This window comes from Mauremys reevesii, linkage group 19 (genome assembly GCF_016161935.1).
Source record: "Mauremys reevesii isolate NIE-2019 linkage group 19, ASM1616193v1, whole genome shotgun sequence".
In the NCBI taxonomy this organism is placed as follows: Eukaryota; Metazoa; Chordata; order Testudines; family Geoemydidae; genus Mauremys; species Mauremys reevesii.
The window spans coordinates 7,599,056-7,623,556 of NC_052641.1; the positions used below are offsets into that span (position 1 = coordinate 7,599,056).

Here is a 24,501-nt window from a genome sequence, read left to right on the forward strand (position 1 = left end):
TGTGGATAAACAGGGTTTGTTGTTAATTCTTCCAGTGTCCACAACCTGCCAGTCCTCACCCTGGCCTGAGTCTCCAGGAGGAGCCTTTCACTAGCACTAAAGTCACACCAGTTCATTGCTACATAAATGGTATTTTGACTGCACTGACTTGCTCAGCACATCCAACAAGGATGGAGACACAGGAGAGGGAGGGGGGGGAGGTAGATGGTTCTGAGGACGGAGCACCCTGGTGCAAGGTGCAGCCCACCCCTTGCTAGCTGAGGAAGGCTGGATTCTTCATAATCCTCCCCACTAGCAGGGTGACTGGCTGCACTGCAAGGGAATAAAGGACAGAGGGCATTTATCTGTAAGGGGCACCTGCCCACCCTGTTTCCCCTTTCCTTACGATTCAGGGTAGGTGCATTTGGATCACAGCCGCTGCAGGCGATTGGTTTTATCTCCCTGAGACAGGCGGCAGTTGGACAGAGACTGGGTTGTTTTTGCTGATACAAACAGGGCTACCACTCTGAACCCAACAGAGCCCTGCTTGGAAACACGCTTTCTTCCCGGCTGGCTCCAGCTCCCAGGGCATCAGACTAGGGATTCCTCCCCCTCTAGCCGCAGGGTGCGGGACACCCCGTCTGGCATCCACACCTCCCAGGCATCCCCCGCCCCCGCCGCGGGCGGTGTCTGCCGGCCCGGGGGAGGGCGGGGCGGGGGCGGTGCTGGCGCTTTAAGAGGCGGGACATGCCCGGCCCGGCGCGTCACTAGCGGCAGGTAGAGCCGCCCCGGGAAGCAGCAGGAGCCGCCGCCGCGCAGCCCGGCCGGGAGCAGCAGCGGGGCCCGGCCATGGGGAAGCTGCAGCTGTTCGAGATCCGCCTGGGCGAGAGCCGGGTCGTCTACAGCCCCGGGGAGCCGCTGGCCGGCACCGTCACCGTGCGCCTCTCCGGGAGCCTGCCGTACCGCGGTGAGCCCCGCACGGCGGGCTGCGAGCTTCCCCACCGCAGTGCCAGCCCCCCCCCCCCCCGCACCGTCCCCGGGCGGCGGGGCCCCTCTTCCCCCAATAGCGCCCTCCTCGGGCTGCGAGCTTCCCCGCCGCAGTGCCACTCCCCCCCAGCACCATCCCCGGGCGGCGGGGCCCCTCTTCCCCCAATAGCGCCCTCCACGGGCTGCGAGCTTCCCCGCCGCAGTGCCAGGTCCCCGGGCGGCGGGGCTCCTCCAGGGCTGCCCAGAGGGTTGAGGGGGCCTGGGGCAAAGCGAGGGAGCTGCAGTGCTTGTACTCACCCGGGGTCTTTGGCGGCACTGAAGCCCCCCCCCCCCACTGCCAAAATGCCGCCGAAGACCCGGACCGCCCCCGCGCACCCCTGGGCTCCTCTCCCCCAATAGCGCCCTCCTCGGGCTGTGAGCTTCCCTGCCGCAGTGCCATTCCGCTCTCCTCTCCCACTGCACTTCCGGGTGTAGGGCCACGCTCCCCAGGGCTGTGGGATTCCCGGCCACCGCGCCTGCTGGCTCCCCCTTGTCCCCCCGCCCCTGCACTTAGAGGCTGAGTTCAGTATGACCATGTTGAGCCACATCTGGACACCCCCCCCCACACAGATCCCTTTGTACTGGGAGTTTCATTATTTGTGACTTTTCAGGAGGCTGGTTTTCATAGAGTTCTGTTATGCGGGGGGGGGGGGCTTTTTGGACCCTCCAGCCCCTCTCCTTATTGTAGGGCTTGGATTACATTGTCCGTTGTGTTTCATTTCTACCTCCTGTGGGCTTCAGCCGGAGTGTGACTAATATTTCACCACCTTCCCCCATCCTCTGCTCCATTCTCCCTCCTCCCCTCCCCTGCCAAGGAGGGGGTGGGGATGGGGGAAGTTTCCTCCTTGGATCATGGGCAGCAGGAACAAAACTTGCTCTGCTCAGGCTCTGTGCATGCGGGGGTGGAATGGCCTTGGTAACAGGCTGTGTTTAAGCATAGCGGGTACTAGCTGGCGTCTGGCAACGGTCTCCCTGTCCAGGGTAACTGTGGGTTTCTCCTCTACCTGTTTCAGATGTGAGATCCATCTGGTCAAAGTAAGTGTGTGCGTGTGCCCCCCCACACTCCCAGTTTGGGGAGCAGTTGCTCAGACCCTCTTTTTAACAATTGCTCAGATTCCATTGTTGCTGGCATGGCTCTGGCAACAGTGTTGATTTTTATGCGGCAGGCGCTCAGATGCTGTGGTGATGGGTGGCGGTGTGAAACCCTGAAACAGACACAGAGTGTTGACCTAAAGCTCAGCTGTGATCTTTCCGGAGATAGGCGTTGGCACAGGCAGTCTGAACTTCCCCATAAAGTTTGGGGAATTGCCAGGGTTTGGAGCATAGGAGTTGTCAGATGGGTTCCGCTCCAGGGTCCATCTACTCCACTACCCTGTCTTCAACACTGGGACCCACAGTAAACTAATGTGGGATAAACTGCCCTTCCACCCATTTTCCTCCCCTCCCCCCCCCCCCAATCTCTTCCTTATAGAAGTGTGATGTTAAATATCTGGGTTCTGGCCTGTATCTAGTTTGTCCCAGCTTGTGTGAATAGGACTGAAGTGAGTTAAAAGTCCACAGCCAGGCCTAAAGTCTTTAGCTGGGTTGGAGCATGTGTTATGTGCTTGGTCCCAACTTGGTATGACTGTTTAGAGGCCAAACCATAGTGGAGGATATTTGAAACACAAGCAAGTGTAAGGGTTAAACTCAGCTGTCACTGTAGTGTGTGTTTGGGGAGGGAGGGCCACATAGATACTTGCCCTAAAATCTGAATTCTCCACACCTGCTGTTAAATGTAACTGATTTTGATTTATTTATGGTAAGACCCTGTTTCTGATATGGATGGTGCTCGGGGAGAACTGTTTGAAGACTGTCTTGGTGTATCTGTCTTTTTATAGAATTATTGACTGACTGTAAAGGACCCAAGAGATTGTGTATAGGTACTTTGCACAGAGAAGGTTCTTTCTCACCCCCTGAATATCCCCCTCAGCCCCAAAAAAACCCCCAACAAACAAAAACCTATACCGCTTGGTTCACAGAAGTGCCAGCCATGTGCTGACACAGCTCTGACTCCAGTGCTGACTCACTCATGAGGTCAAAGAGATGACAACCTGAGTAGCTTGGAGGCAAAACCCAGCAGAGCTGGGTCCAGGTGATCCTCTGACTCTTCCATTTCTTACACTGTTCAGTCTACTTGGCTCCCAAGTTGTGATGTGATGGGGAGAAGCAGTGCCTTGGTGAAGGGCTTGTGCTCCAGAGTGCAGTTGGAAAGTGGGATTTCTGCATCTTCCCTTGAGTCTAGTTGGACTGTGCCTAATGAAACTGACAAGCAGGCCTGCTGCTGCCTGGGGACAGCTGCTGTGGTGACTTGGGAGAGGGAGCACTGAGGCTTTCTCAGACAGTGGGGATGGTAGGGTAAGGGGACTATGAGGAGCTAGGCTGTGCCAGGCACTCTGGCTGTAGTCGAGGGAGAGCACTGTGGCACCTCCTTGTTAGCAAATCTGACCATTGCAAAACTCTTCATAGCAGAGTAGGCAAATCCTGTGTTGTGTTAATTCACTGGAATTCTGCCAGTTGAGAAACCCCAACTTAGACTGGAATCTTCCTCTGAAAACTTCCAAACTCTAAGGCCCGGTCTATGCTAGGGGGGAATCTTCTAAAACTGTTTTAAAAAGAATTAAACCCCTTCTCATCATTGCTAATGCTAGTTCAGCTCTACCAGTGCTAGCCGGGTTGGGGACCCTAGACCTGCAGACACCCATGGAACTGACCTGATAGTGATGGAAAGTTACCTTAGAATTTCCTTAGCATAAACAGGGCTTCCCCATATAAACAAGGGATGGTTAATGGGATGGGGGTGGTTGGGGATAGAACCAAGATCACCTATCTCAGCTCTGCCACAGGCTTCCTGTGTGATTTCAGGGTGAGCCTCTTTTGTCTGTACCTGTTTCTCCTTTGTTTGTAAAATAGATATTAGCATCTTTCCTGTCTTCATTATTGCTTGCAAAGTGCTTTGATAGCCCTGGTGCTTCAGAAATGCAAATGATTATTCTTTGCTTTCCCTAAGGCTGAGTCTCTCCCTCCTCCATCTTCTGCTCTCATTGACTCTGTCTCTGATTCTTGGGACTGTTTCCAAGTATTTAGATTTAGTCCTTCTGGGCCAGGACCTTGTTCTGTTGACCTTGTCTGGAAAGCACAGTTGCTGTAGAAACAAGTGTGTCTGTCTTGATTTTTAAAACACCTCTCCCATTGGGCTTCGGTTATTCTCACTTCTGAAGGCTATTGTACAGAACTTGTTAGAGTGATGGTGATGGTTTACACCCATTCTCCTTAGGAAATGCTACTTGCCTCTTTCAGCATGAGACTTCTAATGAAGTAGTCCGTGATTTCTCTCTCCTCCTTCTCTCCTTCCCCTCCCCCCCCAAGCCTATGGACTGACTCTTCTCTCTTCCCAAGAACCTGCTCCCAGTAATAGAGCAGAGCTGTAGTATCACAGGATTCTGTTGAGCTAGTCCAACTAGCCATGATGCATTATTGGCCAGCTGTGAGGTAACTATGGTTGCCCCAGGCTACTGACTGCTGTTTGCCTGTGGCGCAGCCATAGGCAATTTAGGTTTTCTGGAGAGTGTCTCTCCTCATTTTTCTCACTTGTCTTCAGTTACAGTTTTATTTAACCTCACTGACCACTCGAGATCTGTGGTATGAGCCCTTTTTCTTCATTTTGGAAAAGTCCCTCCTCTCCGCCCCCCGGCCCTGCTGTAGCAACCTGCGTGGACTTGAGCCTAGGAAATTTTGGAGTCTTGCATAAGCTTTAGCAACAAAGATGGGAAGACTTTCACCAGCCCCTGGCCTTTCAGTACTTGGGTAGTGTTTGGTAACAAGCTGGTGAGCCCTGGGCTGTAATGGGACCTGAGCAGGGGTTTTGTGAAACTGTTGGGAAGTGCTAGCTGATGACGGCTGCTAGACAAGTTTTTTGTTTTTAATTGCATGCAGGGATGGCCTTAGGCATAAGCATCTGCTCTAGGCAGAGGAGTCCTGGTTAACTCAGCAGCTCGTGGAGCAGCCTTATCGCCTCTCTCCCTGTGGCACTGCAGAGGGAGGCGGTTGGTGGCCCAGTTTCCTTATGACCACTTGAGTGAGCCCGCTTGCAAATCTGCACGTCTGGCTCTGCTCTCCAGGGCAGGAGTCTGTATATTTTTAGACTGCAGGATTTGGTGTGATACCATCCCCAGGCTGGAGTCGGAATGTGTCCAAATGGGAAGCCTGCATGAAGGGCCAGTGGCAGCTGCCTGCAAAATGCAGGCTGTCTGATTCATTCCGATACATCCTCCCTACTGACTTGGCTAATATCTTATTTATTGCACTTGTGGCAACTAGTGTCTCAACTCTAAGCAGCTGAGTTGGGGGTTGTAGTTTTGCCCCCTGAGGTTTACAGCTGCTTCTGTTTGGTTTCTCTGGCTAATGGCAATGAGGCTGCTGTATGCCCGCTGTAGGAAGGGGTCTTCTCAATGGGCTGCTGTCGGGGGAGCATCCAGTTAGCTGTGGTGGTGTCTAGGAGCCTAGTCTGAGATCCCATCTCTGCCCCCAAAAATACACCAACTGGAGGCTACTTCATGTTACGGCTCATTGTCTGGCTCTCAGATGCTGTGTCTGATGCCACAATCAGCCAGCACAGGAGTATCTTGGTCATTCTTCCTTGCCCAACACATTGGAAACCTCAAGCATCTCCTTTGAAAAGGACTCAGATACCAACACACCTGCGTCCTTCAGATCAAAACACATTTCTCTGATCTGCACACCTTTCGGTGCCAACTCCATAACTAGAGAGATGTGTTTAGCCAGAGGTCTCCCTTAAGGAATGTCCCACAATGAAGTCATAAATACTTTCTCTGCCCTGCTAAAGAACAGGAAGCTGCCATCTTGACTGAGTCAAATTGGAAGACTCTCTGCTTCAGCGCAGGGGAAGATGGCTTCAGAGTTGTAAGGAAAACACTACAACGGTGTGTTACTTTTTTTTATTTAACCACTTGCTTCAGCTGTAGAGGGGCTTTTTAAACCTTTCAGCAACTTTAAACTTTCTGATTTCCAGTGGCAAAGCAGATTGTTTCAGTTCTGCTTTCCGCTATCAAACTGGAAAATATTGTTAAAAGAACAGCCCTGACTCCCACACCACCACCAGTGGCAGACCAAGAATGAAGAAACTAAGTTTGCTTCTAAAAGCAGCTCTGAAAAGTCCTGCGTTCCCCACACACTTATTTAGCTGTCCAGATTACTATAGTAATGGCTCTAAGTGAGACTTTTATACCTTAACATTTCAAATACACACATCTTAGGTTTTTTAAAACATGCCAACTCTTTATACAGGTACTAAAGTACTGGCAGTGATGGGGCTATCTGATTACCCCCTGGGTATTAATCCTTATAGGTATAATAGCCCCATTTTATAGATAGCAAAACTGAGGCACAGAAATCCAGGTCACAGAGGAACTTGATAGTAGAGCTGAGAATTGAAGCCATGTCATTCAATGCCAAGGCTAGAACACCATAGAATATCAGGGTTGAAAGGGACTTCAGGGGGTCATCTAGTCCAACCCCCTGCTCAGAGCAGGGCCCAATCCCCAAGACCATCTTTCTTCTCCTGGCTTGTCTATATTAGGAAAGGATGGTGGGGTTAGTTAACTTAACTTGCACCCATGCTAGGGGGAAAACTTGTGGCTAAGTCCTCCACCCCAGGCCCCCTACCCCCATGCATTCAAAACCCAGCTAGCTATTCAAACTACCCTGGTATTTCTTTGACCTAACACTCACCACTGCATGTTCCTGTACATCAGTGTAATTCTGTGTCAGTCTATCAGGCTGACTGTTTCCTACTTCCCAGTTTCAGAATCCAGTTCAGCTATGTGTGGGATGAGAGAACCTTAGCTCTGTGGCAGAGTCTGTCTGCTGAGACAGGGAGAAAAAGGAGGCTTCTGCCCCTCTGGTTAGTTCACTGGTGGATCAGAAATGCCATGTAAATTATTCTCAAGATTATGCTGTATGTCTTGGTCTGTGGTGCACTCCTTTTGCCCTCCCCTCCCCCAGCCTCACCTGTGGGCAAAGCTTTGCTGTTAAATTCCTCTTTGACGGAAACATGAGAACTGGAGCCATCTGTGGTGCATCGTTGGGCAGGTGGAATGTAGACCTGAGAGCTAGTGGCCAGCATCTGTTATGCTGCCAAATATGCTGAAGGGACACTGGGGCATGACCAGGGGATAAACAGGAAGAGTGGGCAGTTGTGTTGCTTTGCAGCATAAGTCTGTTGCTAAGCAGGGGAGAGGATTTAGTGGCTTGAAGGAGCAACTTTTCTTACCGTTGGCTACCACTTGAAAATCCATATCCTTTCATGGAGAGGGAGGCTGAGTTCATATCGGGATTCTGAGGTCCCCCTGATCTAGGGAATGTTCTGCTCTAGGGGTCAGTCTGTTTATTCATGGTTACTTTCCCATGGTGGTGGAGAAGACTTGGAAGTGGGTGGTTGGTGTATTGTATTGTAACCTCTCTGACAGAGACATCTAAAGTATTTTGCAGGGAGTTGGGGGGTCAACCATTTCTTGGTAGGCAGTGATGCTTGTTCTCGTTGGTTCCATGAGAACTGGTGTGATTTGGGGAGGGTTGTTGGAGTGAAGGTGGAGAGGTGCAGAATGGATCTGGTCAATGATTGAAAGAAGGAGGCTGAGGGTGAAGAAACAGTCCAGAAAATGGATGGAAAGAAGTGGCAACTGGGCTCTTGGTGTTAGACCTCGGTATTGAAGTCTTTTTTTATTTAATTATTTATTAAATTTGGAGGGCAAGATACTCAAAAGTTGCTGTGCACTCACTGAGACTGGGGGAGAATCAATCCCCCACTGTGGTCAGTCTTAATCTTTTTTAAAATGCAAATCTGTGTATGTGTCAGGCCATTCCATGACCTCTTGCCCTGGATTGCTGTGAAAGATGATGATCTCTTTGGTGTGGCTTCTCTAACTACTTTTGTGTGCAAGTGAAAAGTGCTTAGAGAAGAAATGTACAAAAGATTTAACTGCCTCCAGTTAGCAGACTTGTGTGTGTATGTATGTGCATGTGCTCGTCTCCCGTTTCCGATTTGCTTTTTGGGATCTGAAAGCAGAGATGTCTGACCACAAAGATGCTCTTCCCAGGCTGACAAAATCCTGAATTTCCTTTGCACAGTTAAAAATAGGTGACACTCCAGTGTCTGATGTGACTTGACTTTTGCTGGGTGTGTCTTTAAAACTTGCAGTGTAAAGGCCTGCCACCAAAATTGACAGGTTTTACTCTAATGGTATAGGGGATATTTGTAACTAGTTCTTGGATCGATAGTAGTGTCTGGATATCTGCCCTTGGATATCTGCATGCAACCACTGCTGGAGTCAGATGTACATGAGTCGAATTGTAGGGCCTGATTGAAACCGTCTGATATAAAGCCTGTGGAGGTGCAAGTCTTCTAGAAAGCTGGATGGCTGCAGAGGAGGGATACTGTAAGTATCCCAGGGCAGGAAGGGATGTCTTTTGATAAGAATTTAGGGGTCATAAATTAGCTGTAGATTGCCACTTCCAGACAATTTGTAATTGACTTTCAGCTCAGAATAAAACCTTGGGCTTCTCTGATATCCATAACAAGCATTTTAAGTCCACGTTGAGTGAGTCATACACTTAAATTGTGTAGGTGAACAAATACATTGTCTCAACCTTTCACTAACTCCTTGCCAGAATAGGTGCAGGTTATGTCCTTGTTCCCAATCTTCCCTGCCCCAGTGACTCAAGTCAGACCCTGCTCACTAATGGGAATAGAGCCTGAAGAGGGAAGTTCAGCTCCATATGTTCTGTAAGGCTGGCTCTGCTCTACAGGCTTCTGCTGGCACAGCTTTGTCCGTCAGAAGTGTGGGGAGGTGTGATTCCCTGACCTGACAGATGCCCCTAGTGTAGAAACAGCTATGTCAGGTACTATTACCAATATAGCTTGGATTTGCTAGTGGATATGTGGAATAGACTAAACCATACCAGTAAAAGTACAGCTATACCAGCAAAGCTGCATCCGCACTAGGAGTACATTGCTGGTATAGTGTACTAGTAAAGTGTTCCTAGTGTAGACATGGCTGAAGTTCAGAGCAGGTCCTGTTTCTCCAGGAAGTGGACTGAGGCGGGAGGGATGGCTTAGTGGTTTGAGCATTGGCCTAAACCTAGGGTTGAGTTCAGTCCTTGAGGGAGCCATTTAGGGATCTGGGGTAAAAATCTGTCTGGAGATTGGTCCTGCTTTCAGCAGGGGGTTGGACTAGGTGACCTCCTGAGGTCCCTACCAACCCTGATATTCTATGAAGGTGTCCAAACAGCAGGCAGGTGTTTAATGGGCCATCATCTCTGCTCCTCTGTACCTCTGTTAACTAGTGTTAACTAATGTTTCAGGTGCATGTAAGTTTCTGAGCATAGAAGGTACAAGTTGGTATGTTGGAAAAGGAGGTCATGCAAAAGTGAACATAAATGAAGGAGCTGGGTGTGTACAATTTCCTGGACTGTAGTAGTTGCTAGTTAAATCCCAGAAAGACACTACATGGTGCTGTCAAAAGAAAAAAAAAAGGGGGGAGGGGGATGACTGTCCTATGTCTTGCGACCTGTGTCCTCACTTACAAGTGCAGAGCAGCGGGGATCAGGGGCGACATGAACTGTTTACTTGGATATAAAAATAAACCCATGAAGTGTACATTTCCTGTCCTTTATTGAAGCCTTCTCTAAAATGAGGCTGCAAAGGCAGCAGGCTTGTTCAGTGACCAACACCCTTTGTGGTGATGGGTGTAATGCTGATTGGTCCCAGGAGTCTCAGTGCCATATGGGGTCGCACCCCTTTGAATCAATGTCTGTGGTACACACAATGGCTGATGCTGAGGGGGAAGGATTGATTGCTTTCTTCCCATGGCCCTCCTGAGCGGTCTTAAATTGCCATTGGTATTGGCCAGATTTAAAAGACTCTGCTCCCAGGATGTCTGAGCACTAGGTCTCTCAGCCTCTCCAACTGCTTATTGCTGATCTCGCTCATTCAGTGAATTGCTGGCTTGCCCTGGCAGCCGGACAGGGATGGGATGATTTGCTTTGTGCATACAGGGAAAGAACAATACATGGATAACATGTTTTGAAAGGGCAGCTTATTAGGCTGTAGACTTGACAGGCATTAAAGCACCTTGTGGGGAATGTTTGCCAGGACCTAAAGAGTCATTAAGCTTGTCTAAATGTGAAACTTGCAACAGAATAATTTAAGGTATGAATTTAAACCAGTGCAAATTGTGGTGTGGACACTCTCTCTTATTTCAGGTGTAGCAACCTGTTTTTGTCTAGTTAAAGTCCATTTAGGATCAGATTTAAGCTAAATCAGAATGAGCCATTGGTAATTGAAATGAGAGGATGCCTGGCTCGGTGACTAGGGTACTAGCCTGAGACTCTAGAGACCAGGGTTCAGTTCACAGCTCTGCCACAAACTTCCTGTGTGACAGTGGGCAAGTCATTAGGGGATGTCTGTACTGTGGCTTCCAAACCAAGAAGGTGCAACCTGTGGTCTCAGAACTTGGGTGAACTGACCTAGCGGCGGAGGCATGCGTACCCGCCCCGCTGGGTTTCAGAGCCGAGCGGGAACATCTACACAACTGTTAGCCCTGTAGCATGAGCCTGCGTTGGTTGGTCTGGGTTCTGAGACGATTACTGCTGCAGATGTTTTGCCGTATAGATGTACTCTTGGTCTCCCTGTGCCTCTGTTCCCCCGAAACCAGGAAGTAACAGCACTGCCTTGGCTCACAGGAGTGTGGGGGTGTTTGTGCAGCTCTCTGACAGCGATAAGGGCCGTGTCGGTATACGCTGGCTTAACTCGGCCGGATCACCCACCCCCTCTCGCACCCCTGCCCCAGCCTGGTGGAAATGAGCGAGTGAGCAAAGGTGGGGGAGAGCGAGCAAGCAAGGGAGGGAAGGGGGATAGAGTGAGCAGGGGGTGTGGCCTCAGGGGGGGTGGGGCTAGGGTTTGGGTTTTCTGTAAATAGGAAGTTGGCAACCCTACTTGTTTTCCAGGGGTGGGATTCTGCACTCCTACCCCCACACACGTTCTGAGAAAAGAACAGTGACCCACTGGGGAAAGGCTGGCACTGTGGTAGGCTACCATAAGTGGCCCTACAGATTCTCCTTCTGTCTCTTCCCCCCATTTCCCTTGCAAGCCCAGTTCTAGGAATATTGTCCTTCCTAGACTTCAGTCTGGGGTAACTTTGTGGGGGAGGAGAGTAAAGGAAACATCTGTGCAGCAGGTTGATCCTAAAAGCCCATGAACCTACCTGAGGATCTGGAGCATTGGAATAAGTCTCCAGGAGTCAGGATTATTAGGCAGAAGGGTAAATCCAAGGTGCAGCTGATCACATGGCTCTGTAATTACCCCACATGCCCACTGTGCTGTGTCAGATGAAGGGAGATAACGAGAGTTATCAGGGGAAAGTAACTTCCCCATTCCACAAGACTTGACGGAAGCAGGATTTGGAACTAAACCACAGTTTCAGAGTTCAGAAATCCTTGTATGTCTGGGGGTGGGGGATGGGAAATCTTTGTTGTGAAGACAGATGCTCCTGTGCCAGTGGAGTAACAGAAGGGGGTTAAAAATGAGAGATTCCCACAAAGCTGCTGGATGTCAGTTTCTAGACTCGTGTCCCAGAAGGTAAGGTGCTTAATGCCTGTTGCTAAGAAACTTCAAAAATCTGCCAGAAGCAACTGTAAATTATGAGCGCACGTTGGTTGTACTTTTCTCTCATTTCTTCTTTTCCCCGCCCCCTCCAAACCACCAAAACAAAGTCGAAGTGGGATGCATTGGTTCACATTCCACTCCCCGCCTTGCAGCATGTGTAAAGAACCAGGTGTGGTAAACATTCTCAGGTTGGGTTTTGTTCCAGCTGTGCAAGGTGACTCATTTTTTTTCTTCCTCCTGGGGCAGCCAGTGTGCTGATAACTCACACTTATTTATAGCACCGCATGTTGTCTAAGTAGGGAAAAGTGACTGAAGTTTAAACACACGGACTCCTGTTTATAACGAACTTGGCAGTTGATTTTTTTTCTTCCCCTCCCCTGGGATGCATGCAGACGAAATCCCTGATGGGGAAAGAACAGGTCCTCTTGTCATGTTCAATTTGTCTGTGATGGAAGAAAATCCTTGCAGACTGGAGACGATCGACCCATGTGTCGCATGGGGGAGATTTGGACAAGTGAACTGTACTTAGAGCCCAATGGTGGTGAATCTGTACCGCACTTTGAGGAAAAAGCTGCATTTGCTTAAATCAAAACTTCTGCTTAGCATGGAGGCAGTTACCCAGAAAAACAAATGAAAATAAAAACTCTACCTGACCAGCTTCTTGGCATTGTGGACATGGGCTATGTAACCTTCTGCAGCAATGTGCTGAAAGGCCGAGGAAGGGTAAAGTGTGGCCAGGGGGATGCTCTTTAGGATTCCTTTGAAGTAAAACCCCGGGGGAAGATGGTCTGGATATTGCTAATGCAGAGACTGCACAAACCCAGATGCAGCCCCTTGGGCTGGACTAGCAAATTGCCTGTAGCCCCAGGGCGGTGCCTAATTTGAATATTTGCATGTATTATCCAAATTTACTCGGCCAGAATACTTGCTCCTATTTCTGTCCCTTGTGGGACAAACTGAAACTGTGTGGAGTTCACAAGCAATACAGACCCTGCAGCTCAATTCTGCAGAGGGAGGGAAGCAGAGGGAGGGATTTGTCAGTTGATCTGGACTTTCTACAACCCTTTGGCTGGACTGTGTCTGCAGTAGTGTTGAGCTAGTGCTGAATGCAACTCCCTTGGCCATGATGATTTGTTGTAGCCAACCACTAGCTAGTCCAGTTTGTTCCATGTTAACTGGTGGGCTTCTAAGAGTAACTGTCTTCCCTAGTCCCTTTCAAGAAGCAGCTTTCAGCTGATTCTCTTAAGCAGTCTGTGGAGGTTTGAGCACCTCCCTTGTTTCCCAAGGCATGATGCAACATACCCAGGGCTGAATGTTGCACCCATCCAGAGGTCTAGCACCAAGTCTATGCAAAATCCTACTTATCCCCTCAAAGTGGCACTGGACCATTGGTGTGTAGGTCTTGTGTTGGCTCTCTGCGTCAGAGTAATCTTCACCCAGGGTGGTGGGATTCCTAGAGGGAAGTGTGGTGAGATGGGCATAAGATGCTCCTCAGAGGAGGGTTCCTATCTTTAGAATTGGTCTCTCTCTCTCTCCCGCCTCCCCTGGCTTTGGTCCCTGCAAACTACAGTACTCTGACTGCAGTGTGTGTTTCTGGTAGCCGTGTGCTCGAATGTCTGTCGATCCATGTATGCATGGCTGTCGTCAGAAATCTGGTCAGCTGTAGGGTGACCAGACAGCAAGTGTGAAAAATCAGGACAGAGAGTGTGTGTGTGTGTGGGGGGGGGGTAATAGGGGACTACATAAGACAGCCCCAAATATCAGGACTGTCCCTATAAAATCAGGACATCTGGTCACCCTAGTCAGCTACCTAAGCAGAGGGAAAACCGTGGCATTTACAGCTGCTTCTCTTGCTGAGTGGGGGATGGGGTGGGTGGGTGTGAGATGGATTTGATCGTGGTTGGGGGTTATTGTAGAGTAGTAGGGAAGGAAACATTCTGTGCCCAACACAACCCTTTTGCAAAACAAGCACATTCTGTCTTGCAGCTGCTGTCCTACCTTGAATGTCCTGTTGGGCCATGCCTCATGGGGCAGAACTCCTTGCTGAACTCAGTGAGGGACTCTGGCTCTAATGAACAGTGTGTTTCATGCCTGAGCATATTGGTAGCTGTGGTATGAGAGGCGTTGAGAACACTGGTCAGCATTGCATTCCCGTCTGACTTTATCTACCTTCAGATAACAAGTGAATCCTTAACCCCAGAAGGTCACTGAATAGTTTAGTCACATGCTGGAGTAATAGCTGTTCTAGACTCATGAATTTTTCAGCTGGATTTTGATCCCAGCCATTCTTGTGATGGCCTGTGTCTCCGTACAGGGTCTACCTCCCGGTCCTCGTGTACAAAACTACATAGGCTTTTTTTCCCCACCCCTGAAGATCAATACCCAGGATATTGGTTAAAGAGGAACTCTAAAGTTGTCACACTAGAATTATGCAGTGTCTTCCTAGGATTTGCTGCTGTAATATAAATGGCAGGAAAATGTACGATGTCTGTTCTCCATCTTGGGCTAATCAAGCATTGTTCTCCGGCAGCTTAAGTGCCCAGTAGCTCCACTACATACGATGGCTTTTCGGTGTGTGCTGATACTTGCGGTGGCCTCTTGGCTGACCATAAGGTTTTCCTCAACATCAAGCGGAAAAGGAACCTCTAGGGCTTGGTCTATCCTTCTCCTTACAATACACAATTGTTCTCTAAACTATATTTTTCCAGTGCCTTGTTCTGTGCACTTCCAACTCGCACAAGCAATGTGGCGTGAGCATTTCAGATTTGCATTTCTCTCCCATCACTCTTGATATCCAGCCTACCTTTTCCCTCTTTAACTCCTATTAATGTAGGACCCTTGGCCTTCACCCAGGCTAATCTGCCTCTTCATCCTTCATCTAATTAAGGATTGCTATCCCCGGCTTGATCATCCCTTAGCTAGACTATACTTATCTGGCTCTTGGAAATCTTATACCTCTCTAGCACCGGACTGTCTTTGTGCTCTGAACACAGGTTGTGTTACAACATCACCCTTTGTGGCTCTTCCGAGGAGGTGTAGTAATCCAAACAATGGGAGCAGAGAGCATAACTGGTCTGAGCAGAAGTGACAAGACCAATCGGGGGTGAAAGTAGCCCAGGTCAGAGCCACAACTTAATGTTGTCATTGCAGGGCCAGCCTTGAGGATTCAGGAGGCCTGGGGCAAAGCAATTTTGGGGGCCCCTTCCATTAAAAACAAGTTGCAATACTATATTCTTGTGGGGGGGGCCCTGGGGCAAATTGCCCCAGTTGCTCCCCCCCCCCCGGGGCAGCCCTGTGTCATTGGACTATAAACTCTGTTTGACCCTGAATAGAGAGAAGGTAGGTGAGGTCATATATTTTATTGGACCGACTCTTGTTGGTGAGAGAGACAGGCTTTGAGCTACACGGTCTCCTTCAGGTCTGGGAAAGCAGCTCAGAGCACCTCAGCTAAAGGACTGTTCAAGGTAGAGTGGCCTGGTAACACCTCTGCAGTCATAGGACCAAAAAGGGGGGGTTAGTGGGTTACAGACGGTTGTAATAAGCCATAAATCCAGGGTCTCTGTTCAGTCCATGATTTTTGGTATCCAGCAGAGTTCTGAATTTAAGATCCCCCCCCCCCCCCCGGCTCAACTTTTGAAAATGTTGTTGTGCAGGTTTCCTCTGAGGATGGGGACAAGTCTGTTAGGGAGTGATAGCTTTGTGAACAGGTGATAGGGTGTTTTTGTCTTTTATCACTTCTCTGACTAGAGAACTATTTCAACCATGATTCATGTGATCACATCTGACACACATCCAGCTCCTGGGAAGTGTGCTGTCCCTCTGGTCACAATGATCAAAGTTCAGTTACCACAAGAAGTCACGTTCTCCCACCCTTTTTAATGCTGTCATCAGTGTGGGTGACAAGCATCTATTCCAGACCTGTAGAATCTGAATCCCCTTCTATATTACCAACAGCCATGCTAGGGGCCTGATTACCCCATGGACCCCTGACAGTCTTAAGCATTTCCGCCCTATTTTGTATTTTGTTCCCAGAGCATGCTTTTAAGTGGGGGAATGATCCCACCCCCCCTTGCAAATGAAGGGTAGGCTAAATTAGAATCTGGATCCAAACCACTCTTGCTTTTGCAAAACCAAAATACTGCCTAAGCACCTCCTACTACAGGTATCTAGCTTACCCTTTCCTCTTTCACCTTGCTCGGATGACTTGCTCTATTGTTTGTGTGTGTAAATGTACAAGAATTGATAGGACAGCCCCAGAGGGTGGGGACAGCTAAAAATTAATTAGTAGCTGGTTAATTAGGAGTGTCTTTCCCCAACTTTAGCAATTTATGCAAAGTATTTAAACTAAGGTTGCTAGCTCTTCTGTTGACACTTCCCAGCCCTTTCTCCAATCAATTTTCCTTGCTCCTCAGACATGAAGGGGTTGAAATTTTTTTAAATCTGTGGGAACTTAAGGTGCTTTTCACCTTTGAAAGTTACTCCCTTTTTGTTCTGCTACCAATGAAGTTTTCATTGACCTTTTTGAGATGTACTCCATTTTAATTTTCTTCTACACGTTGAGCAGAGACTAAAAGTAACATTTTTTTACCTAAAGATTTTTGTAGTTCTTCACAAACTTTCCAGCTTCCCAAAGTCTTGTCTTGTCTTACAGCTGGTAGATGGACACCCAGAGTCCTCAATTAAATTCCAACCATCTATGTCCCCTCCCTACAATGCTGGGGCCTACCATACACCCAACCAGGCCGGCAAGAACTTCAAGCACACATGAGCTTTGACTTCTGTCTCTGAGATGAATTCTTCAAGCTGCTGATGTATTGACACACATGCTGCTTGTTACAGCAACTTGCTGAGACCTTTGTGGCATTTTTATAATGTGCTGCATGTCTTGGAATACAGAATCTCATGCCTCCGCTTCGGCAAATCGATGTGGCCTTATTTTTCTGAAGCCAGCTCTGCTCACTGATGCTCACTCTTGAGAGGTGGTGCAGAAGGGTGTGTGTGACAAGTCCCTGTTGTGATTTGGCCATGCTAGATAATTGACCCATTGCTGGCAATGATGGATGACATGTTACTGAACGATCATTCGATCATCCCACTTCAATCCTATCAACTGGTGCTAAATGTGGTTCTTCAGCTGCTAGTGTAGACAGGGACAATGTCTTAATTATTTGTAAAAAGAACGAGGAGTATTTGTGGCACCTTGGAGACTAACAAATTTATTTGGGCATAAGCTTTCATGGGCTAAAACCCACTTCATCGGATGCACACAGTGGAAAATACAGTAGGGAGACAGACGCAGAGAGAACATGAGAAAATGGGTGTTGCCTTACCAATTATAATGAGACTAATCAATTAAGGTGGACTATTACCAGCAGGAGGGGAAACTTTTGTATGATAATCAGGATGGCCCATTTCCAACAGTTAACAAGAAGGTGTGAGTAACAGTAGGGGGAAAATAGCATGGGGAAATAGTTTTTACTTTGTGTAATGATCCATCCACTCCCAGTCTTTCTTCAAGCCTAACTTAATGGTGTCCAGTTTGCAAATTAATTCCAATTCTGCAGTTTCTCGTTGAAGTGTTTTTTTGGTGGGGTGGTGGTGGTGGGTGGTTGTTGGAGAATTGCGACTTTTAGGTCTGTAATTGAGTGTCCAGGGAGGCTGAAGTGTTCTCCAACTGGTTTTTGAATGTTATAATTCTTGACCTCTGATTTGTGTCCATTTATTCTTTTGCATAGACTGTCCGGTTTGGCCAGTGTACATGGCAGAGGGGCATTGCTGGCACATGATGGCATATATCACATTGGTAGATGTACTGCACAAGAGTTGAGGATCCAAGTGAGATCAGACCCTGCCCCCCTGCAGAGCTCAGTCTTGCTAGGCAAGCCAAGGATGGAAAGGGTCACCAGAGGCAATATTACTTGTGCCAAGCTGGGCAAAGAACTCTCCTCTCATGTCTCCCAAGCCAGTAGGTCACATTGGCTATAATGGTGCTTGGGGTCTGAAAACAGCCTGTGCTATCTTATACTAGCACTAAATTTGCTCTTATTACCCTACTGGAACTGGAGTGAGGAAGGATCAACTTACTGACAACCCCCCTTTGCTATAAGGCCCAGTCTTAGTGCATATGGGACCCGGATGTACTGTTGCTATTGCCAACATTGTGTTGGTTATGGAGGGCTTCCTCCCACTTTATTCATGGATCGGGGCATGGGTGCTCAGGATAATTATCTCCTTTCTCTTTCGGGAGGGCTTGGCTATTGCTATTTTTGGTGCCTTCAGCTATTGACTGACTCTTCTGAAAGCCTGTCTCTGGCTGCAGATATGTGAGGAGGCAGTACCGGTCTCGTGTGTGTGTGTGTGTGTGTGTGTGTGCACATGGAGAATCTAATTAAAACATGGTGCTTGGCTGATTCTATCCTCTAATGGGGGCCCAGTTCTCATCCTCCCTCAAAGTTAAAATTGGCTGATCAGATAAATCTCCATGTCTCAAAGCTGAATCTCTAGTTTCCCAGAGCACTTGCTGTTCCCTGCTGGATCTTAGAATTGAGGGGCAGCTCACTCAGACTGAGAAAAATGCCCTTCTCCTGCTCCCTGCGTCATGAGGGAAAGGCCCCTCTCTAACTCCTGGGACAGTTGTGATAGGGAGGGAGCATGGTCCATGTTTAACATGACACGATGGCTGGAGAGGCCAGCACCCTGTAGCTCAGGCAATTTAAGCAACCCTGTTTAAAGAGCATCCATCCCGAGTTCTGGGCACTCTGGATAAACTTTACAGACCCACTGTATGTAGACAGGCTCCAGCGTTTACTTGGATAATGCTGCACTGAGAGCAATGCGGATAGAACATACTTACTTATTAAACATGAAAAGAACAGGAGTACTTGTGGCACCTTAAAGACTAACAAATTTATTGTAGCATGAGCTTTCGTGAGCTACAGCTACATATGCATCCGAAGAAGTGAGCTGTAGCTCACGCAAGCTCTCATCTATAAATTTTTTTGTCTTTCTTTGGCTTAAGTTCTTGTTCTTTTTCTTTTCTAACCTAACTGCTACTGGCTCTGAAACCTGTTATTAAACATGCTGCCCCTTCCCCTCCATCCCACCAACCCACGGCCACTCCCCATCCCTTTGCCACAACGGCTCCAATTTAACCTTGGTAGTGGCACTGTAGCTGCTTCCCTGCCCCAACCCTCCAGAATAGTGACCTGAACCTTGTCTGAAATCCCCTAAAGGGGGTCCCTGCAAACTCCAGTCTCCCCCACCCGTGCGAGGGGTTGGTTGTATTAGAGGCTCCAGCCAGGGTGCTATTTCAGATTTTCAGGGGGAGGGGGTAACTTTAACTGATCCCGGGGGCTACTTAGGCACCTGAAAACCCTATACTGGAGGGGGGGAGAAATAGTTCAACTTCTCGGGCCAGCTCCATATGCTGGGGCCTAGTGAGAGCACCACCTCCATCCCCTGACTCACCTCAGCAGGCCACCCAGCCTGTCTGGGAGGGGGTTGGGGGGACGGGGGGACGATGACACTCAAAGTTTGCAAACCAGTGAGGCAGCAGGCAGGGGGTAGTGCTGTGTGCCAGAAGAGGGGGTAGCTCAGGGCACAAGGAGTGGGTGGGTAGGTGCGGTTTCTTCCAGGCATCTTGGCAGGGCAAGGGCTGGAGCAAGGGGTGCACTCTGCCCACCCAGGTACATAAGGGAGGCCACTCCCGACATCAGCCTCCACCCAGCTCTGTGCAGCAGATCAGGAGGCAGGTTCCTGGTCCCTAGCAGTGCAGCCAGCCGCAGCTCCATGGTGGGGGGCAGCGTCTTCCCTCCTACTGCAAACTTCACTCAAATGTGGTATGAAACTTGGGGTGGGGGGAGAACTACCTTCCTGCTCTCCCTAAATGGCACCCTGGCTCCAATCAGAATTGGGGGCCCCTGTTTGTTAGGTGCTGTGTAGACCTACTGAGAGCTGCTTGCTAACCTGAAGAGCTTAAAAATCAAGCAGAGAGTGGGCAGAGAAACAAGACACAGCAGGGAAGTGACTTGCCCAAGGTCACACCACTAGTAGTGGCAGAGCTAGGAACAGAGTCCTGGTCTCCGGATGCCTTGCCCCGTTGTCATGGGGATCCTCATTCACAAAGAAGTGGCTGTAGGAGGAAGACCTGCCTCTGAGGTGATTCAGCGTAGTTGGGGTGGGGGGAGGGATTGTGACCTTCTGCATTTTATTTTGTTGCCGAACTTCCTGCTGAGCCTTGTATTCACTCCTCATGCAGGGCAGCAGGTGACATTCTGTGAACATTCGTGACATCTTGTTAGCACTCCGGGAAGTAGAAGAGATCTTAGCCCGCTGTCTCTTGCTTGCTACTCTGCTGTCTTCTCCTGCAGGGGAGCGTGCTGTACACAGCTTCTCATTCACATGTGTCTGTCCTTGCTTTTCCCCCACCTACAATGGAAATGGAGCTTCCCTGAGGGTAGACACCACAACACTGAATCAACAGAGAAAAGCAATTGGAGCTCTGAACAGAACTTGGCCGCTCTCCTACATCACCTGGAGGGGAGGCGGATGTGCTCAGGCTCCTCTGCTGACTCTGGCCACATCTAGCCATGTATTGAGGGTAAACAATCTGTCTGCCTTCGTCTCACCATCACTTGATTCTCTTACTGTGACGCATAACGTGGGGCATCACTGGATGCATGCAGATACCACTGCCTATCTTGTAGGTGTGGCTGTTCTGCAAGTGCAGGGTACCTCTGGATTTTGCTCTATGTACGTGTGGGGGGATTGGGTGTCTTTCTTTTCTGTTGAACCCTGGAGCTCTTACTATTTGAATATCAAGTCCACCCAGTGGAACAGGAAAGTGCAGAAATATGGGGCTGCTGGTGTCACCTTACAGGCAGCTTTTGTTTGCTTGTTGTAAATGTGACTCAAATAGCTGAAATTGGATAGCATGATGAGGAAATTACCCACATCCTTCCTCTCCCTGGGAAGTACACCCAGGCCGAACGTTTGGAACCTCTACACCCATGGACTCCCCTCCAGTACAGCACTGCCACTGGGATTAGCACCCCCCAGTTGGCATAGAGCCATAGCAGTGAGAGAGGCAACTTCTGTGCCCAGGACATGACTATTCACCTTCCCATCCATCACTAGGTAACGATCCAGTGGAACTTCTGTTGTGCTACAGATGGACAATACTGTGTCTCAAGAGATTAAAAATCATGAGTCAGCCCACCCCAAAAACAGGTTGGTCCCCAAAATGATCCAAATAATGTTTAGTCTGACTCTGACTCCCCTCTGCTCTGCCAGTGTGTGGTGGTTTCAGGCTGAAAAGGCAAATTTTAAATGCATGCCTTTCCCCGGCTGCTCAGATGGAGACTCCACTTTCCCTATCTCAGGAGGGGAGGGGGAGGGGAACTGCCAGGAGTACTCCTGGCATATGTCTTTTGATAAAAGGCTGGGTGGCAAATAACTTGAGAACCACAGAGGTGATTGATGCATCAAGCTGGTACAGGGTTGATGAGTTACAGCTGCACATTAGAGAGCTTTGAATGACTATCAGTCATTGCTATGGGTGGTGGTAGCCCCTAAAACCAGTGAGACTGGCTTAACCTTTGGCAAGAAGCAGCGCTTCCCTGAACACCGCCTCCTGCCCCCTCACATTCTTCTCTGCGTGACACTAAGGCCATGGCTCCACTTGCATATGTGGAGCGCTGTGAGTTAAACCTGCCTTTGTAGAGCGCAGTAGTGGAAAGTGCTGCAGTCTGTCCACACTGTCAGCTTCAAGCACAGTGGCGTGGCCACGTTTGTGGCACTTGCAGCAGCATTGGGAGTGGTGCGTTATGGGCAGCTATCCCAGCATGCAAGTGACTGCAACGTGCTTTTCAAATAGGGTGGGGGTGGGGTGGAGTGTGACAGGGAGTGTGTGTGTGTATATATAATGTGTGGAGGGGAGTGGGTTTTTGGGGGGGCTGAGAGCATGGCAGCATGCTGTCTTGTAAGTTCAGACCCCCCCTTCCCCCCACCTCTCACTCACTCAAAGCCAACAGTAAATGCTTGCTTTTTCTTGGGGCTGCCGGCTTCTCCAAACAGAGCTTTGAAAGGGTATTTCCACATTTCTGCAGTCGATTTCACAACAATGAGAAGAGTGGCCCCTTGACTTAAAGGGATTATGGGATGTTTCTGGAGACTGATCAGAGCACAGTAATGCAACACCTCGTTCACACTGGCGCCACCGTGCACCAGCAGGGGCGCAGCAAACATTATTCCACTTGCCAAGGTGGAGAACCAGCAGCGCTGTAGCCACGGAGTCAGAGCGCTCTACGTGCCTTGCCAGTGTGGATGGGGAGTGAGCTAGGGGACCTGGGGCTGCTTTATTGCGCTGTAACTCGCAAGTGTAGCCAAGCCCTAAGCAGCAGGACTCCTTCACCCCACCCCCACTTCCGCCCTACCTCTGCCTATCTTAGGCCCCTCTCCTTCCTGCTCCCATCCATCAGTCAGTGTCTCTGCTGTCCAGCCCCCCACCCCAAGCCATAGAGTGGCAGCTGGTTTTGCCTGTGGGCATGGCAAACTCCAATCTCCTCCACGCTGCCACCTCCCACTGTAAACTTTAAGGGCCGTGTCACTTCCATAAGCAGGCTGTAAGGCCATAGTGGTTATGTTGCTGGCTTCAGCCTCACTGAGAGGATTAGGATGTGGTAGCCATTTTGAATAAGGGAACTTTCCAGAGTGGGCACCTGGGATTGTTTTCATGAGACAGGTTAAGCATCCCAAATCGCTAGTCATGATAAAATGGTGAGAGCTGGCAATATAGGGGGTGCACGGTTATCTTTCCAAAGCCCTTTTCTGTCATCCACCAGCCCCAACTGCTCATAGGGAATTTGGTTTTAAAGGATGAGGACGGCTCTAGCTTTCCTCCTTTTTACTCTTTCAAAGGCAAGAGGGTTTTCCCACCTGTGTAACTGCTGCTCAGCTCCAGGCAAGGGATTTTAGGCCTTGGTGAGCCAATCCTAACCCGAGCAAGCTGGTGCTGAAATGCCAGTACCCATGTGTGATCTGAACACCCTGCTGTCTAACCGCTCTTCCTGTGGCAGGTGTGGGGCTAGCAGGACTGGCTCCAGGCACCAGCTCAGCAAGCAGGTGCTTGGAGCAGCCAAGGGGAAGGGGTGGCGCATCAGGCTCTTCGCCGGCAGGTCCCTTGGTCTCTCTCGGAGGGAAGGACCTGCCACCGAAGAAGAAAGTGGCGTGGTGGAGTAGTCGCCGCTCGCAATCGCAGGGATGTGGTGGCTTTTTTTGGTTTCCCCTCCCCTCCCCCCCGCTTGGGGTGGCAGAAACCCTGGAGCCTAAAACTCTCAGAGGGAACATGGCCGTAATGGAGACTGTAACAGGATTCCACTGGATCTACAGAAAATGGAATAAATGGCAAACAGTTGAGTACAGTAGCCTAGCTAGGCCACAGACTTGCTCCCATTTCCTTGACAGAAAGCCGAGGAGTCCTTAGGTGCCACAGGTTCTGGCCTGTGATAAAGGGAGCTCAAGCATCCACAGCTGTGCACTAGACTAAAGCAAACTGCAAGCTTGGCTGTGTCCTCTGTGTTCCACATGCATCCATCTGTGCCTAGATAACAAACACTTTGCCGAGTGCCCTCTCGATCAGGCAGGCCCTAACTACCGGGCAGTAATTCTCTGCAACTGGGCATTGCAACAGATGCTGATGACTTATGAATGTCTGAAGTGGCCCGTGGAGGTTTCCTGATGTGTCCTTTGGGACTATAAAGATTAAGAATTTGATAGGAAAATTACCATCTTCATTGTGGGGGAAAATGTAACTGCGGTGGGAGAGGAGCTGGCTGGGGTTTGGAACTGTTCATCTGTAACAGATGGGCTGGCTAAGCAATTGGTGTGAGCTTCCCCCTATGGGAAGGACTAGACCAGAGACCATGGCAGCTGTGTAGTGGAATTCGTCTACTCCAAAATGATGAGCAAAGGCTGAGTGACTCAACACCTGGCTGGTGTGCTTTGGAGTCCTGACTGCAGTAAACCTGGGCTTCCCTCTGCTGTTCTTCCTGGTATCTGCCCTGGTGAACAGTTGTAGCGGAGCCTTGAATTCCCTTCCCTGTTGTGGGCACCCCCTCCTGCTAGGGCGGAAGGTTTGGATTTTTCCAAAGCCCACTTCCCATTCATTTCTAATGTGGGCCTGTCAGATGACCTGTACTGGCTCAGAGACTGAGGGCTGTGTCTGCCCGACTGACCAAGAGATCACAACTGATGGCCAGACAATTTAGTCTCTCATTTGGCCACCTGCTTGGGCAATATTGTCGTTTGAGGGCTGCCTTCACACCAGCCTGGTAGCCTTTTACAAAAGGCTTTGCCTCTGAGCTAAGAAGGGAATTCCAACACATTGGACTCTCAATTGTATTGACTCTTAATGAGAATTGCCCTTTATGATGCTAAATAAAGAACTCTTCTGGATTAAGCCAGTTAAGTTACATACACATGCCAATCTCCATGCCGGGTATGTGTGTGGGTGGAGGGCTGTATTCTGTCTAACTACTGGTCAATGCAGAAAAAACTGGTAACCAATGGATCTTCTGGTGGCTGCTCTTTGCTTCATTCTATGATGACTATGGCCCTGCAGGCACAAAAACCTAATGGAGTAAATTGGCACCTTGAGTCTGAATGGGGGAGAAAACGGACTGGAAAACTGAATGCAGTGCAATGGGGAAGGCGACGATTCAGAGTGGTGTGGTCAGAGGACTGGCCAGGGAGATGATCTCCAGAGCTGTAGACTGGAG

General features: G+C 49.4%; 1 protein-coding gene across 2 annotated transcripts in view; it reads left to right on the plus strand.

The window, feature by feature from the left end:
- The first annotated feature begins 754 nt into the window (after nt 1-754).
- ARRDC1 (arrestin domain containing 1) overlaps nt 755-24,501 on the plus strand; it is a 70,495-nt gene continuing 46,748 nt past the window's right edge. For both annotated transcript variants that reach the window (XM_039506747.1, XM_039506748.1), the window contains exon 1: nt 755-946. In XM_039506747.1, coding sequence (XP_039362681.1) covers nt 829-946 — 118 coding nt within the window. In that variant the 5' untranslated portion in view covers nt 755-828. The remainder of the gene's footprint in view (nt 947-24,501) is intronic.